Source organism: Protobothrops mucrosquamatus, unplaced genomic scaffold, assembly GCF_001527695.2.
Source record: "Protobothrops mucrosquamatus isolate PMUCROS unplaced genomic scaffold, P.Mucros_1.0 scaffold733, whole genome shotgun sequence".
Taxonomy (NCBI): Eukaryota; Metazoa; Chordata; class Lepidosauria; order Squamata; family Viperidae; genus Protobothrops; species Protobothrops mucrosquamatus.
Window position 1 is genome coordinate 194,412 of NW_015387007.1, and position 18,137 is coordinate 212,548.

Sequence of the window (18,137 nt, forward strand, 5' to 3'; positions counted from 1 at the left end):
ATGTGGAGCTGAAGAAAGTATCTTTTAATTAATCTCAGTTGGTACAGAGAAAAGTTAAAAGGGTGATGCAAAATTAATAGAGAAATATTTTTTTAAAGTAGGATTTAAGTAAACTAGAAAAACAGAGGAATAACCCTACGCATGACATCATTAAGAATCTGTGCTGTTACATTGTACATTCTGTTTACAGCACTCATTACCTAGTTACCAGTTATGAATGAGTTTTGTAATAACTGAACCAATATATTGATTTTTCCAGTGTTTTTCTACTTGATGAAAAAAGTATACTTTTTTAGGCAACATGGGAATTGTATTTAGTACACTAAAAGCTTGCTATAGCATCTATTGTGATAGAATGAGGGAACCAATGATCAAGCTGATAGATCCGATCTTCCACCACCACAAAATTAAAATATATGGCATGGATCTAAGAAATACAGAACTGTCACTGGAAGAAAGAGCCAAGGCTGCATTATATGTAGGCCTGCTAGCTTACACAGGTATGCATGAAAGTTTGAGCTAGGTTTGGGATAAGAGATTCAAAAAGAGGGGATTAATGTATTCTACACTCATCTAAATAATATGTAATACTATTATCCTTAAATCAGTTATGTCAAACTTAAGACACGTGTCAAAGGTGACACACTACATTTTGGGTGACATGCCAGCATTCACCAACATCCAACAACTATTTTTTGAAAGCAACCCCATTCTAGAACAATTTTAGGTTGTGGATGTGGCACGTAAGTGGGGCGTATTCCTACATGACCTCAGTTCCTCTGGGATTTATGTGGGGGGACAATACAAGAATGAGGTGTGCTTTTGCCGGTTTTGGGGGGCTGCCAGTTTGAAGTTAAGCGGGTATAGCTGATCATGGGGAATGCTGGGCCATGGGGCCAATTGAACCATCCCCCAAGCTAGTCTTTTTGAGTGTCATCAGTGGCACTAAAGTTAAAATTGAGGCCCAGGTCTCAGTTTCAGACCCAGCTTTGGCATTGCCAAATGCCACTATTCATGTGCATAGATGCGGGGGGGGGGGAGATTATTTCCCTTGTTCAGGATGATGCTTCAGCAGAGTCAAGTTAGACACTATGAATTTTTGACACACCAAGCCCAAAAGGTTTCCCATCATTCTAAATATTAGGGAAGCAGGACTGATCAGACCTACAGAGTTCAGCTGGAGATTCAGGTATTCTGGGGTCTTCAGCTACAGTAGAATCTCTGTATCCTTGCCTGTTAGTTGGGACTTAGAAGAGATGTGGTTCAAAATTACTGCATTCTTAAAAAGGCCTAAAAGTCATCACTGCTATTAAAGTTTCCAATTGCTTGATAAAAATGGTGTTTAGAAGCAAGAATTGTAACTTAATTGATCCTTTGGCTATCATCATACCTCATCTCCTTTTTAATCAACAGAGATTGGAGGTCCTTCCAATTGACCTCCAAGCCAGATATGTAGAGTAAAGCCATGCAAAGTAATATTTTTTTTGTGCAGGAAAAGTGCCTTCCTCTAGTTTATTTATCCAACTTTTTTTTCCATTCGGGAGGATTTTTTTTTAATTCATACATTTCTTCAACTAAGGTTTTTATTTTAGAAACTGACTCATGTAAGAACTGTTCAATGTAAAAAGAGCAGCCTACCACAACATAATTGCATACAGCACTCACCAATTATATACCCATTATGGATCCTTTTTTGTAGCAGACACTCCTGCTTGTGACAGTAACATTTCCAGGTTCAGCTGATGCCTTCTTTGCAAGCATGTCCAACAGATCCTGTGCTGTTCTACCGTGTTTCCCCCAAAATAAGCCTGGGTCTTATATATTTTTTGGGTCCAAAAGACCCACTAGGGCTTATTTTCGGAGGATGTCTTATTTTTTCATTACAAGGCCCAGCCCGGCCAGCCCCCCCCCAGGCGACTCAGGTTTCACTTGGTGGGGAAGGAAGGCTTTGGAAACTGCCTTTTTACTTACATGCATCATCAATATTGTAAGGGAGGCGTAGCCCATCCCCGTCCACCAGCTCCACCGCACATGCAGGACAAGCCTCTCACAATGACCAACCTTACCCTGGGGGAGCCGGATTTCCTACAGGGAGAGGCTGTGCGTTGCAGGAGGACAACTGCAAAGGGCGCACAGGGATCCCTGCAGCTCCTGGAGGTTCCGCTGGTTTCCCACCCCACCCTGCCTTCCCCATCACTGCATTGGCAGCTAACGCTGCCCTCCCGAGAAGTGGCATGGCGATTGGTTGGCAGCCACGCCACAAATAGGGATAGACCATCCCCCAAACCTCAGCCAATCTCTCCATGGCATGATGTAGCTGATTTGAAGCGGCTGGCCAGCCACCGGGGTACTGAAGCACCACTGAAAACAGTGAGGCAGATGCACACAATCTGCACTGCCCACCTCCCCCCATGCCTCTGCCTGCATGCTTGGCCTGCTAAACCTCACCTCTACAGTACGATAGCCAGCTGATCAAAGTTTACTTGATGCACAACAGGAAGGAACCGTATTCTGCATCAAGCAAACTTTAAAGAAAGTTAAACAGTCTGGCAGTGAAAATCTGGCAGCCCTGAAAAAAACCCGTGTTTTGAGACACCAGACTAGCATGCATTCATGTGCCTCCAATCCCTTTGCTTGCTGCAAAGCCAGATTGGCCCTTTCGGAGCCGGTCCAAATGCGAAGGGAATGGTTCCCACCTCACCCGGTCGCTGTGGGGCTTCGTTTCCAAAGACCATCTGCACAGGCTCTGGACAAACTGAGATCCGGGACTGAAAAAGCAGCAACGGGAGCAAAGGGCTGTTCAAAGGAGGAGGGAGAAAGTGGGAGAAGCTACTACCGAACAGGCGAAGTGTGACAGGTGTTGGGACATGGAAGGCCTAGCTGCGGGGTCCCTTCGACACAGTAAGCAGTTGTGGGATGCGTGGGGTAGCTCCCCCCTTCCTCGTGGCAGAGGCCCCCCAGATGTCTGACGGAATGGGCAGTTGGTTGGCGCAGGCTCTCAAGTAGGGCTTATTTTGGGGGGTAGGGCTTATATTAGACCCAACCCCAAAAATCAAGCTAGGGCTTATTTCCAGGGCAGATCTTATTTTTGGGGAAACACAGTATTGGGCTCGGAGGTGATTTCTCTGGGTTAAACTGAGAAGCAGAAATCCCATTTTTCTGGCTGTTGTTTCTTGTTTCAGGCAGCAGTTATAATACCAGCATTCAAATCATCAGTGCAAATTCTGCAAGCTGAATGAGGGCAGGAAAGGGGAAGAATCTGCTTCATCTTATATGCAGATTGCTGATGTCATTTATTGAAAATTTGGGAAATGTTACAGCTGGCAGCAGTGATTTTTTCCCCCTGCATGTATCAAAGAAACTCAGACAGATGAACCAAGCTAGACCCATGTGATATTTTGTGCTTTAAATCAACCATCCATTTTATGGAATAGGGCATTTTTGGATACTAGTGCTTAAAAGGCTTTGTTTATGCAGAAAGTGGCTCAGAATTTAAGAACTATGATTGCTTTACAGGTGGTGTTGGTGCTGGAAGTCTTGCTTTACAATATATTCAGGACATGATTGATATTTTGATTATGCCAGATACATCCACAAAAGTCAGAATCTCCGTATTAAAAGGATTATGTAGTGTATGCTACATTAACCCCATAAACCAAAATGAAGCCAAAGCTCACCACCTTCCTGAAATTATGCTTTCCTATCTTGAAGAAGATGAAGATTCTGCAGAAGCTGACTCAGATCTAGTTCTTGTGAAGTTCTGGGTTTGTTATCTTATGACTGTTGTCTGCTGTAATAATATGTCTTATATTAAATTATTTCATGAAATTGGTGGCCAAACATTAGAGAAAAGGTTGGAATACCTATCTAATATGGAATGGTTTGGCTGGCCCCAAAACTATGCTACCTTAATGTACATGCTTATGGGATATCCAGGCATGGAAGTATACAAATAGAATTAAGGGAATGTGTGTCGGAACAAATATTCTGCTACGGAGGCACTAGGTATTGCTTTCTTCAAATATTTGACACAATAAAATTGCTGCTTAGTGTTTAAACTGAGATTTAATTCTAAGATTCATTCAATCAATAAAGAAAAAAAGGATAAACGTCCAAAGTTAAACTCAACAGAACCGATCCCCATTGCTTACTGCCTGGATGTTCAACTTATTAGTCTAGCACAGGGGTGTCAAACTGCTGGCTCGCGGGCCAGACGCGTCACCAGGAAACTGCGATCACCCCATTGCCAGCAATGGGGGAAAAGCTCCAATACGTCACGAGTTTGACATGTCTGGTCTAGCACCTAACCCTGGGATCTCCTAGCAGTCTTTCAAGAACTATCCACGTTTTAAGTCCGCTTACCTATTTTTGAGTTCAGCCAAGGTTGGCTAGATGCTTGTTTTCATTTTACTACATGCTATCAATCTGAAGAAATGCTTTGCGAAAATGGTTTTAAGAACAATAAACAGCTTTCAAAACACAATTAAGCTGTTATGCCCAATAACACCTCGTGCACTATTACCGTTAAAAATTATTGAAATCTATTACAAATCCCATTAAGCTAAACATTTGATAATTGTGGATCTGGTCTTAGATTGGGAAGAAGTCTTACCATTTGTGATGAAGAAAGTTTCAGTTTGATTGATTTGAGGTGATGGGGCTGTAGGTTACTTTAGCAGGGGAACACCCAGTTGGAAACAGCTGCAATCCCTATATCCCATGTAGTCAAAGCATCAAAATAAAACATTTTTTAAAATGATTTGTCTAGTAAGGAAAAATATGAGATCCACAGCAGAAAGGTAACTTTAATAAAACTAATCAAAATGGCACAATATAATAAGCAGCTTTCAAATTTTCTTGAAAACTTTTATCAGGTAAGTTACAAAAATCAGAAGCAGCAAGGCAAAAAACAGGTAAGATGATGTACAGATTAAACATTTATGCAAAGTGAAGTGGCCAGGGCAATTCATTTCCCTGTTAAATGATTAATCTATTCTGCTAAATATAACCCAGTAGAATTAAATATGTTCTCTTACACTGCACTAATTTTATAAAGATTTAACAGTAAACTTTGAAACAAAATATGGCAGTTTTCTTCCAAATACTGTCTATTCCATGCACAGGGATAATTAGAAGGTAAGATTGAGGGGTCCCAAGCTGTGGATTTAATAAAGTCATTAGAAAAAGTGTTTTACATTTGAAAGATACTATCTTTTGTGACAAGGTAAACCTGCAAATTAATCCTGAAAGGCAGAAGCAGAGGCACGTCTGGTTTGGGAAGAATTGAAGAAAAATTACTAATTTCAAAATATTTGGGAGTTGAGCTATAATGGAAGAGGTCTCTAGGCAGCAATAAAGATACGTGCCAGATAAAACTAGATTGGTTATTATGATGTATCAAGAAATAAGTTCCATTTTGAAAACCATATCATAATTGTGTGGGTAAATTTATTTGGTAATTACAAATGTCATAAATGAATAAAAACTTATTTACAAGCTGAAATACACAGTATTTCCAATTAATAAGTGACAACATACAATCTAATACTTCTGGTAAGACTGTTAGTCACTGCAACACATTAGTAGTGCAATCCCATCCTCCAAATCTTTGATAAATCTGTAGTTTTCAGAGGATTTCTTGATTGCTCTGCCCCCCACCTCCACTTTAGAGCCCAATACTTTCAGAGGTTACTTTCTCAATTTAGAGGCACATCTGCAACATCATCTGTATAACTGCTGGAAAATTGTGAATGTTCCTCTTCAGATTCACCATCTAAATCTTCCTCAGCAGAATCATTTTCTTCATATGCAATTTCTTCCAGATCTAAATTTTTCAAAATATCTAGGCTTTCTGGTACTTTTCCAGTGATTTGCTAGATAAGTGAAACAATGGTGTTAAGAGACAAAATTTCATCTGCATAGCACTATCTTAAGCAGTAATACTCCAAGTCTATAGAACATTCCATTAGTTCTCCATTTTTTAAATTATCCTTTTTTTAAATAAATAACTCAAGGTGGCAAACATAATTAATACTCCCTTCTCCTCCTCCTCCTCGTTTTCCACTGCAACAACCCTGTGTGGTGACGTGAGGTGGGCTGAGAGAATGACTGGCCCAAAGTCATATTTCATGCCGAAGGTGGAGTAGAACTCATGGTCTCCTGGTTTCGTAACCCTTAACTATTAGACCAAAGAAGCTGCTAAGTTGCTTTTAGCGTAGTGGCATTTAGCCTTAGAACTACACTCTTGTCTGACAAGTCAGTGACTCAGTCATGTTTGTTTGCATAATTGCTACTCACTCTTCAGCACTAAATTGGAAAAGTTCTATGGTGTCAGCTAGGCTTAAGGACCAATCTTGTGCACAATTTCTCTTTGCCCTAGAATACACCCTCTTTTTTGGAACATGGTTGGTACATATACAATGTACCGCTTGGTAGAATCTGAAAGCCAGCTAAACTTTGTAAAAATGTGAAGCGAATAGATCCACTTATCTTCTTTTGACTTAGTAAAATACTCTGAAAATGCTGTTCTATAAATAACCTCAAAGAATACAAATGCTTTTTTTCTTCATATGGTGACATGCTTGTACTTGTCATTAGGAAGTATATGGCATGGGAGATGGGGGGAAAGGGCCATTTGATCAAGAAATACTAAATAAATCAACGAGTCCCTGCGATCAATGTTTGCCTGTCCACAATATCCAAAATGGTACATACATTCTCCCATCTCCAAACTAACTCCAACCAGTGGAAGGGTGATTGAACTTGTATTATTATTGTTGTTGGCTAATGTGTGCCACAAATACCCAGGGCCTGGGAAAATTTTTTTTTTAAAACCAACTCTAAGGACTCAAAAGAAGATAGAATGAAATGGTCCATTGTGGGGACGAAACCCCAAAAGGACAGCTTAAAGCACAAATCATTTTGTATATCTCGGAAGCCCTGCGGACATTCTCTTTAGTGTGTGAAATGGCACTCACCTACTATTACAAAGGCAATGTGATAATACAAAATTTGCACGAGGCAAATTCACAGGCTGAAATGCTGCTCTTTTCCTGGTAAGCAGCCTTGTATAGTATTTTACTTCTATTCTTGGTAAGTTTGACTTTACATTTCAAATTATAGCTATTTAAAAGTATAAACACGCTAACTGTACATGTAGTCCTTGGGTTATGACAGCAACTCTGCTCACAGCAGGAGTTCGAACCTGAGGGGACCTCGGGGTTGACTCAGCCTTCCATCCTTCTGAGGTCGATAAAATGAGGACCCAGATGGCTGGGGGGGCAATATGCTGACCTTGTAATCTGCTCAGAGAGCACTGTAATGCAGTATGGAGCAGTATATAAGTCTAAGTGCTATTGCTATTGCTCAACCTCAAAGTTGAAAAATTGAGATCAGGATTCAAAAGATCACATCTGCCATGCAAAATGGACTTGTAGCAGGATACTCCCTGTTACTTCCATCCCAGAGATTAACCATTTACTTACTTTTTAATTTCCCAAAGGCATAAACTCCAGTCAACATTTTATCAACCGAGCAACTTACCTCTATCATATTTGCCATATAATGAACATGGCCAGCTAGTTCTGCCAGTTCTTCGTTTTCTTCTTTTAGGTGAGCAATTTCACTATTTTTTAATTCAATTTCTTGATGCAACTAGAGAAAAAAAAAAGATTTTTAGATAATGACAGATTTCCAAAGGATGTCTTCTGCCACTTCTAAGAACATTACCTTTTCATTTTCTTGTAAAACCTCATGCAGGGCTTTCCTCCTCTCCTCAGCCAGTTCCTTCCAATATTGGAATGAAGGATTGCCTGGGGGGAAAAATTATAAGTACTGATATTATAGTCACATAAAATTTGTTGGAATTACTCTAGCAACCTCAAAGCTAAGTCACATAAAGCAGGGGTGGTCAACCACGGCAACTTTACAACCTGTGGACTTCAACTCTCAGAATTCTAGGAGATGAAATCCACAGGCCCTAAAGTTACCATTGTTTGTCAACAGATATAAAGTATTATTTTAATAGAAATCATATGAAACACTATGGTATCAGTGCAGTATCATTTTTTAAAAAAAAAATACATATTCTTCATGATAATAGCAAATAGGGCAGTGGTTCTCAACCTGTGGGTCGGGACCCCATTTGGGGTCGATCGACCATTTCACGGGGGTCGCCAAGCAAAGCTGTCCACCATTTTTTTGTCCGCCATTTTTCCCCCCTTTTCCGGCGGGTGCCTTACCTCCCTTGGGCTGGGCCAGCTGGTGGTCGGCCTGCTCCATCTCTGCCGCTTGCCAGCTATGCCTCGGCCGGCGCAGGGGGCGGAACCACGCATGCGTGGCACTCCTGGGCAGGGAAAGTCCTCGACTTATGACCGGTTGGGTAGTCCTCGACTTATGACCGGTTTAGTCCTCGACTTATGACCGGTTGGGGTCGTGGCATTAAAAAGGTTGAGAACCACTGAAATAGGGAAAAAGACCACGTCCACCCCCAGACTATTCCAGAGTTATCTTGGAGGCTGACCCAGCTGGAACCACAGGCTTGGCAGCTGGGGTAAAGTCTCATTTATTTACCTATCTTTTAATTTACTTTCTATTCTACCTTGTAGCTCAAGTTAAAACTCCTGGATTGGGTTATATGACCATCTCAAACAAGAGAATGCCAAGAGTGTCTCTAGGATTTGTTATATTCAAGCTCAATTAAAACAACTTGCACTTAGGTCACAATCCCTCCAGTATCTGGGTGCCCTTATTTTTCTGTATAATCTTATTCATTCTTTACGTGACTCTAAACAGGACCTTATTTCAGCTCCTCTTGCTAGAAACCCAAGCAGTTATTATGTCTCTACAATGACACGTTACACCTTTGCTCTACATGCTGCACGGGTTTTGCCAGTGTGCTTGTGGGCCCAATTCAAGATGCTGATTTTGACTTTTAAAGCCCTTTGTGGCATGGAGCCATGTTATCTGAGGGACCACTTGTTCTTGATTGTATCTGCTTGTCCCACCAAAACTGGTAGAGAAGGCATGCTGCAGATCCTCTCTATTAGGGAATTGCACTAGGGAGGTCCCAGAAGGTGGGCCTTCTCTGCTGTGGCATCCACATTATGGAATCTTCTCCTCATCAGAAATGGGCCTGGCTCCATCACTTTCAACATTCTTCAAATTTCTCAAGACTTGGCTATGCCATCAGGCTTGGGGATCCGAGGGAGATCCTGTAATGGCTTTCTTATTATGGTTAACATCATCCTCCCTGATCATGTGCTTACAGTTTTTAATGATGACAGTTTTATATAGTTATTTTTCAATTTTTCTGCTGATATGATACATAAATGAAGTAACATCAAATTGGTTTTCATGAGATTAATCACTTAACCGTCCACTCCCTTTCATAATAGTCCCAATCAAGTACCACTCTACTTTAGTTCTGTGCCTGCACAAACATGCTGAACACAAAAGAATCAGTAAGTGTCAATTTCTCATAGTCCCAATAGCTAACTTTTCTTTTTTTCTTTTGTAGAAATTATATAATAAATATAATGCATGAGATGAGATAAATTCTTAAAAACTGCAGCTCTCTTCTAAATATCATTACTTGATTACAACTCCAATTCAACAGCTCTTTCTTCTGTTGTGGGTTCAGAGGCTTCTAGCCAGATGCTGTAGAAAACAAGATGACGACATTCCACCCAATCCAATATGATAATTTGCTATGGTACTTAGAAGGGGAACAAACCTTTCACTGTAAGATCAGAAGGATGGATCGCTCCTCTTATGTTTCTGTGTTCTATTTTATCAGCAGCCTCAGATTTGGATACATTGGAAATAAGCTGATCATTCCAAAATTTCTTCTTAACTGAAGACTTAGCCTGTTATAAATTATGAGCAGTTTAATAGTTTAGATCTTTGAAGGTGAAAGACAAACCCATCCTTCCATCCATTTAATTAACCTTAAAACGGGGAGTCCAGAAAACAATACCCTCTCATCATGAAACTACCAAGGAGAAAACCACAGTCCCACCCAAACTGGGAAGCCACTGTGTAAAAATAGAAAGCCCCCCACCTGCACTGATGATGTTACCTAATTGGGTACTGTAACGTCTGCAACCAAACCAAGCTCAGAGAGCACCAAAATTCAAACCTGAGCTACATATATTCTCTTCTGTTGGAGAGTCCAGTTAGCTTTCATATTAATATTACCTTGAGCTGCAGTGACAGAAAATGAGTCACTGGTCTCTCTTAATTTAATGTCCAGTTCAAGTTATTTATTTAAGCCAGGGCAGGAAACCTCTTGGGGTCGTGAGAGTGCAAAGTGGACAAGGTGCAGTGTTCTCTATACAACTTGGTCTGTTTTGTACTTCAGAACTGTTGTTTTGCAGATTGCCCGCCATTTATTTAGGACTCTTTATTACATACAACTTAAATTAGCAGCATAATTGCAGTTTAATTAAGAGCAAACTACAATTCATGTGTCAGCTCATAACTGATTGACTTCTAACTAGACTCCGTTCAAAAGACATACATACCTCATTTGCCCTGCCCACCAGACAACCTGTAATAGATGGTTGTATCATCTTAAGGGTCTGCCTCTGTGATGCGCAGTTTGTAATGCTTGTAGAAACCTGCTGGGAAACAACACATAGAGGAAGTCAAGTTTTTAAGTGGACTATATTAATATTTAAACACTACCAACATGCCCACATTTAGTAAGAATATTATGTTTGATGGGAACTTTTTCTAAAAGTGTAACTTGTAAGGTTAGTACTTGTAAGTTAGACCAAGGAACCTCCTGGCACAGCCCTCTCATGACAGCAATCATAACTAGACACCAACAAGAAACCACGGATTCACTCAGATGTAGTTTTATTCTACCTTTTCAATTCCAGAAGTAGGTTGGTGATCCCTAAGCAGTTATAAACATTCAGGTTAATTTATATGCTGTTACAGTAAGTCTACTGTTGCACTTCAACCAGATACTACAAAATTCAGTCTTGCATCAACAGTAGTATTTACACTGTGCCTAGAGTGGAAGTTAACTTCAAAATAGTTCCAATGATTATAATTTCATCAATAATAAAGATGACTAAAGAAAGCTTTAGAGAGAGCTCTACATATACAAGTAAAATACTACATAGAGTATATTGTTCTAAAGGTTCCTATTTGCTTAGTTTGAGACAATATACTGATCTAGCCAGAGCACTTGTTTTTGGAGGTTGGGGGGGGGGAGGGAGGAAGAAAAGAATGCCTGGCACCCTGTCATGTGTAAACAAGCAATATCCTGCATTCTTTTTTTTTAAGTTACACTGCCACCATGGGATAGTAAACAATAGTAGATAATCAAACAGGGATAGCAGGAACATAATGTCACACTAGCGTGAGAAAGTCTGTGATTCACACTATATTTCACATGACAAGTGCTAACCTTTCCCACGGTAAAGTTTCTGCTGCCAATTAATTTACTGTTGAACTTGAGGACAACTGCCAGCGACTTTGGGAACAAACACCGCACTAATTTCAGATTGTAACTGTAGGTATTGAATTAGATTCAAGAACTATTCACAGACATCACTTGCTTGGATTAACCTATTACTTGCAATATTTTATGTTTAACCAAATAAGTTCTGATGAAGGTTAAAGAGATAGCAAGTATAAAATAAACACTGAGAATATTGAGGAGCAAAGAACATATTGGTCCAATACCCATTTCATCTCAAGACAATGTAGGTCTTCTATATCTATATTCTATATATTATTCCTTCTTCTGTTCTTTGCCAATAATAAGCTTCTGTATACTTAATACCCAAGCTCCAATCAATACCTTTTAGGTCAGGGGTAGGCAACCTTGGCTCTTTTATGACTTGTGGACTTCAACTCCCAGAATTCCTGAGCCCGAATTCTGGGAGTTGAAGTCCACGAGCCATAAAAGAGCCAAGGTTGCCTACCCGTTTTAGGTGAACAAAGAGAACAAGTTCAGAGGGCAAAGTTTCACCTCTGGTGAAACTGGACTTAAAAGATATTATTCCACAACTCAACCACTTTTGTATAACTTTGTCTTGTGTGCTTTCCTGGATCACAAGACTCTGCTTACAGTCACTCATACCTTAATCACTCCCCACGTTTATTACTGCACTGTGCTCTACACGGAGCGACCCTTGAAGAACAACCGGAAGCAACAACTGGTCCAGAATAGGGTAATGCAGGCAGTAATGGGCACACTTTTGTGCATCCCTATAATATGCCCAAGCCAAATAAGCCTACAAACCTGAAAAAATATTCTTTCAAATATTTCATTGTTTAGGATGCTCCAGGTGCTGCTCGCATTTTTGAGCCATGATTCAAAACTAGCATTAAGTTTTTTTCAAACTACCTGAGAATTTACTAAGGGACAATCAGCCCCATGAATTTATTATGCAATTGTTTTTTATAAATCTGCTTTTGGCAATGATATGAAATGCATTTTTTTTCTTTCTTTTTACAATTCAAGTCCATTCATAAGTACAATTTCTTTTTTTCCTTCTACAAAAATCTGCAGAAGATGCTTTTAGAACAGGGATTTTGAATAAATCTCTTGAACATCAGAGTCATTTGGAGTTGGGTGGTATCAGCATCAAACAAATATACAACTGATGTTTAATGACATTCCAGATGTCACCCAAGGATAAATGTTCATATGTTGTGGGAATAAAATGAGACACATAAATGGTCTGTTCACTACTATCTTTCTATCCTTATTTTTCTTACACTACCATGACAGATGGTCAATATAGAAAACTTACCGTTATTTAATGACATTGTTTATGTGTATATAATGTTGCTTATTAACTCCCAATTCCATGTTGATTTTCCTACCCCAGCAATGCCTGATAAATTCACAACTAGTATAGTTAAAGTTCTGAAAGCTAAACCCTAAAATCCAGCCCTGGAATAGCAAGGGATATCAATGTATATAAAATATTGCTACATGTTTTAATCAATAGATCAGTTAGCTAAACTTTTTGGAAACTAATAGGGGGTATTTCAAAAGTGACCCTTGATTTAAAAACAATCTGAAATTGTTATAAAACATTTTGGTAACGGAAAATAGTATAACTTCGTGCTTTTAGGATATTGAGAACAAATGTAACATAGTTGATCAGTTAAAGATATACTTTTAGCAATGAATTCAAGAAAAAAAACTTATTCTATATACAGCTGTTGACAAACTTATTGAGAGCAGCATTAAGTGCTGAAGTCCTAATTTTGGATATTATACCTTCAGGTTTTGTCCATTTCTGCGAATGTTGAAGCTTACTTTCTGCAAACTTCAAAGTGCTATTTGCATGACACATTTGAGTATCATGGGAAGGTCAGTATTTCACGTTAAGATAGTAAACCCTTTCAAATGATTCAATAATTTTATTGAGAAATTAAAATGTATTTTTTACAGATTTGTCTTCTTTGGGTTAAATTAAGTTTGTTTACTCAGCCATGTCAAGTGAACTATTGTTGAGATGTTACATGATCCTAATACCTCCAAAGATCAATGTCCAGTCTTTTAAACTGCAGAGGCAAACCTCAACTTATGTCCACTTGAAAGTGTTGAAAAAAATGACTTACAACCGTTCCTCGCACTTACAACTACCACAGCATCCCTGCAGTGACGTGATCAAAATCTGAGTGCTTGGCAACCAGCTTGTATTTATGCCAGTGGCAGTTTTCCCCCCAGGGTCACGTGATCTCTATTTGTGACCTTTCCAGGGGCTCCCGACAAGCAAAATCTTTGGGGGAAGTCCGATTCTCCTAACGACCACGATTCCCTTAATGACAATGACAAAACAGTCGTAAAATCAGATGTAACTCATTTAACAAGTGCATCACTTAGCAACAGATGTTCTGGTCCCAAATGTGATGGTAAGTTAAGAACTATACGTAACTTCACTCTGGATCACATGATCAGGAAAAATGGGACTTGGACCTAAGAGTCAGCCACATTCTGCCTTGCTATCCATTCAAGAAGCATTTTCTCTGAGCTATTTTCCTCCTTCCCCTGGCTTAAGCTAGCCAATTTTCTAGATAAAAATGTCTTTTGTTAGTTGCTTCACCAAACAACAGTCCTGGTCCCATTTTGCTTACTTGCTGTGCTCATGGGTAGAGTTCTGATCTTTTTAAATTTCTTTCATACACTGTTAGATTGGAAGTGTGACAAGAATTGACCACCTGACCATCTCTCCTTTACACTAATGGGTACGATTATAAAAGTCAGCCATGCCATGCAAAATTGGGACAAAGAAGTGAATTAAAGCATTGAAAAGATGACTAGGTTGTTCAGTGTCATGCCAGCAGTCCTCCAATATATAGAGCTCATTTAGGAAAAATTCTGCATCATATATTACATGATGCCAAAAGGCTCCTTTTGAACTTTAACTCTCATTCCTATACCCAACATCTAATTGTGCAGGATATTTGTTATTGGACTTCCTAGAGATTCTCTTTCCTATAGCCACTGAATTTGACCAATTTGATCTCAGACGTATGAAGCAATTAGCCTTTTGCTAGCTATTCTTTCCCCAGCCCTTAGTTAAGACATTAAATAATATTAAGGAGTCAAAATTATGCGTCTAATGAGTACCCTGCAGTTCAACAGCAGAAAATGGACTTCAGTAAACTAGTTGCATTTGTGTCTCTTCTGTCAATGCAACTTAACAGCAGAATGATCTCTCTCAAATGCCAATTTAAATTAGAACTAAAGGAAAAAGAAAACAAAGTGTTATCATTTAAACAAGTGTTATTCCTATGACATGGCACTGGGCTTTGTATATTAAAATGAAATGTATCAGCCCAAGTTATTCGTTTTATACACAAAATAACGTAACAGTTATACACAAAGTAAAGTAACAGTTTAACATCCAGGTATTCTACGACACATAACATTTATAGGAAATAATAAAGAGTATTCAAACAGCAACTGCTATTATTTCTTGATAAGTGCTGACATGAACACTTTGTTAACATGTTACCTTCGCTGAGGGATGCTTTTCAGTATTTGATTGCTGCTTCATTTTAGAATTCATGTTTGTTTTTAAAGCCAAAACCTAAAAAAAAGTACAATGAAAACATGAACACCAACATAATTATTCTGCCCAGCCAAAGCCCCTCAGCTCTTTTCAAACATCGGGCTAAAATTTCATGCTAGTCATTCTGTATTGGAAGCTCACAAAAAAAAAAGAAAAGAAACTTGAGAACTTTGGAACAAGAATTCACCACATCCAAAAGACCAAGGCCAGCCTCATGTTGCATCTTGCACCAGTATCCTCTTATTCATGGGTGAAAGCAGGTCACCAACAAAAAGCAGCACTTGCAGCTACATGTTTTCCGCCAAGACTAAGCAAGCCCTCGGGCTTATTTGCATGGATGCCTTTTATTTTTTTTGGGAATGGGCCGAAAGCCTCACTTAGATAAGCATCTAAATTCCTCATTTAAATGACCCGAGTATCATTTAATAAAAGCAAAATTTAGAACAGCGTTTCTCAACCTTGACCATTTTAAGGCATGTGGACTTCAACTCCCAGAATTCCACAGCCAGCGTTGCTGGCTGTGGAATTCTGGGAGTTGAAGTCCACATGCCTTAAAATGGTCAAGGTTGAGAAACGCTGATTTTTAGACACTTTAAAAAAACCAAAATAAATTTAAATCCGCTAGTCCGAACTAAGCCCTTTGAGCGCAGGTAAGTCTGAAGCCTTAACTTCTGAAGTCCCCGCATCTCTTTTAAACCTCGACTCGCACGGAAGCTTGTTTTTTAAGGGAAACGCCCAGATTTAGGGGGCGATGAAATGGAGGGCAGGCTGCGTGCCCCGATTAGCCAGCCTCGGGGGATCCCTAAAGAGGACGGACTCCAACTCCCATTCTCCCCGGGAAAGACGTCGGGAGAAGCTAGGGAGCGCACGAATCCCAGAGCGACTTCCCACGAATCCCATCGGAAAATGGCTCCCCTTCCCCTCCTTAAATCACCACCAACGCGGGTTGCCACTCCGAAAGAAGCGAAAACTTCCGAAAGGATCCCCCCGCCTCCCTCCCCGGGTTCCTTAGAAAAGCGCCTCTGAACCAGCGAGAAGCGCGGAAGGAAAAGGGAGAAACGGCAAACCTCGGATTCGGGGCCGGCCGTCCGCCCGCCAACGCTCCACACCCGACTCCCGCGCTCGCTTGAACAAGGAGCCTTTCGCGCGCAGCCCTAAAGTCCTCGCTGCGTCGGCGGGCGGGCCTAGTTACGCAAGCGAGCGCCGCGCCAATACCCGTCCGACGGTCCAAGGCCTCTAGCCTATCGAATCCCGAATTCGGAAAACCTAGAGCCAATGAGGGGCTTCCCTTTCTCTAAACCTGCCCCTCCCCACGTCCACCTGAGTTGTGTCTTTTTGGCCTACCTCCCTGATATTTGGAGGAGGTGGTCTATGGGGGCTTTGAGAAAAAGGGGGGCTGCTGGAAGAAAAGCTGCTGGGCGCGGCGCAGTCCTTCGGGGCGCAGTCCTACGCATGCTTTAGTCCAGGGGTAGGCAACCTTGGCTCTTTTAGGACTCGTGGACTTCAACTCCCAGAATTCCTGAGCCAGCATGGCTGGCTCAGGAATTCTGGGAGTTGAAGTCCACGAGACATAAAAGAGCCAAGGCTGCCTACCCCTGCTTTAGTCAAAAGCAAACATTCTTGAGCTCAGCGATGGCGTCTGATATCTGAGGCTTGCTTTCAAATCAAGGAAGGGGGGATTAAATCTTCAACCCATGGGAAGATCCCCCCCTTGTTGAGCACCCCTTAATAACAATTAATTTATTGATTTTACCTTATTTGCTGGCCACCCTGCAATTAAGGTAAAATCAATAAATTTTATAATTTATTATCAATAAACCCTGTAACAATTAATTTATTGATTTTACCCTATTTGCAGGCCACTTCGTAAGACTCTGGTAAGACGGAAGTAATAGCATAATCAAAACTTCTACAGCTGTAAAACGTAACACTCCGGCAAATGATAAAAGCAAGGGGAAAAAAACGATAATCATCAAGGGCAAGTATTCCTGAGGCCAAAGGTAGGGAAATCCTACCAAGATCCATGGCATCAAACACTGGTGAGAGATCTAATAAGATCAGAAGTGATATACAGGCAGTCCTTGACTAACAACAGTTCATTTAGTGACCATTCAAAGTTACAACTACTGAAAAAAGTGACTTATGATTTCTTTTCACACTTAACGACTGTTGCAGCATCCCCATGGTCACGTGATCAAAATTCAGCCGCTTGGCAATTGACTCATATTTATGATGGTTGCACTGTCCCAGGGTCATGTGATCATCTTTTGCAACCTGACAAAGTGGGAATTCACTTAAGAATTGTGTTACTCATTTAACAATTGTGGTAATTTGCTTAACAACTGTGGCAAGAAAGGACATAAAATGGGGCAAAATTCACTTAACAAATGTTTCACTTAGCAACAGAAATTTGAAGTTCAATTGTGGTTGTAAGTTGAGGACTGTGTACTCCTTCCATCCAGGTTTTTTATAAATCTTTTTAAATCAACTCTTAAGTTGACATTAATGCAAACTTAGACCATTGTGTTATCTTGCTCAGTATTTTGTGCATTTAGGACTAGCAAGTGAGCACATTTAGATTTTTTTTAGAAAAGTGGTTTTATAATCAGGCCTGTCTGTTCAGACTGAGGCAGTCCCTCTTCATAGTCCCAATTTAGAAGCTTTTCCAGTCTTTCCTGGTTTACATATTGGACCCATGTTTGGGTTCATGCTTAGCCACAGACATTCACTCTCTCTTAGGCCAACCTACCTCACATGATTTCTGTAGGGAGAAATGGGTAGAATGATCACTATGTTTGCCACCTTGTGTTCTTGAATGATAGTATATAAATATAACAACAAAAAGGATTCTTCCATCAAGCCCCTATTATGAATTCTAATGTGAATAAAATCATACAAAGGGTAAGTAAGATGATCACAAATAATCTTGACTGCCTTCTTCAGGTTTATGATAATGACAATAAAAATGCTGTGCCTTGTATATCACAGTTCTAGTATACCAGTACCATTTGGGGAAATTAATCTACAGATGTTTCCCCAGCTATCTAATTAACACTTATCAAGCCTCTGTTTTCCTTAAACTGGAAA

The 18,137-nt window shown here is 40.1% G+C and overlaps 2 protein-coding genes across 3 annotated transcripts; one reads left to right on the forward strand and one right to left on the reverse strand.

Moving 5' to 3' along the window:
- The first annotated feature begins 301 nt into the window (after positions 1-301).
- ARMH2 (armadillo like helical domain containing 2) lies at positions 302-3,956 on the forward strand. Its single transcript, XM_029284574.1, has 2 exons — positions 302-500; positions 3,517-3,956. The coding sequence occupies exons 1-2, from the start codon at positions 302-304 to the stop codon at positions 3,954-3,956; spliced, it is 639 nt and encodes a 212-aa protein (XP_029140407.1).
- An 829-nt stretch (positions 3,957-4,785) lies between these two features.
- Positions 4,786-15,064, reverse strand: GMNN (geminin DNA replication inhibitor). 2 transcript variants are annotated; one of them, XM_015818378.1, is made up of 6 exons: positions 14,994-15,064; positions 10,524-10,619; positions 9,734-9,866; positions 7,729-7,811; positions 7,543-7,653; positions 4,786-5,873 (listed from the first exon to the last, which is right to left on the reverse strand). In XM_015818378.1, the coding sequence occupies exons 1-6, from the start codon at positions 15,045-15,047 to the stop codon at positions 5,697-5,699; spliced, it is 654 nt and encodes a 217-aa protein (XP_015673864.1). In that variant the 5' UTR covers positions 15,048-15,064; the 3' UTR covers positions 4,786-5,696. The 2 variants fall into 2 exon arrangements, with proteins under 2 accessions (XP_015673864.1, XP_015673863.1); XM_015818377.1 differs by having other exon boundaries at positions 10,524-10,622; positions 14,994-15,058.
- Positions 15,065-18,137: the final 3,073 nt, after the last annotated feature.

Bases quoted from the DNA above. Each gene is read 5' to 3' on its own strand.
- GMNN (XM_015818377.1), bottom strand. From the start codon at position 15,047: ATGAATTCTAAAATGAAGCAGCAATCAAATACTGAAAAGCATCCCTCA. The intron at 7,812-9,733 runs GTTTGTTCCCCT...TTTTCCCCCCAG, and splicing joins TTCTGATCTTACAGTGAAAG to GCAATCCTTCATTCCAATAT. The intron at 7,654-7,728 runs GTAATGTTCTTA...TTTTTTCTCTAG, and splicing joins TTTTACAAGAAAATGAAAAG to TTGCATCAAGAAATTGAATT.
- ARMH2 (XM_029284574.1), top strand. From the start codon at position 302: ATGGGAATTGTATTTAGTACACTAAAAGCTTGCTATAGCATCTATTGT. The intron at 501-3,516 runs GTATGCATGAAA...ATTGCTTTACAG, and splicing joins AGGCCTGCTAGCTTACACAG to GTGGTGTTGGTGCTGGAAGT.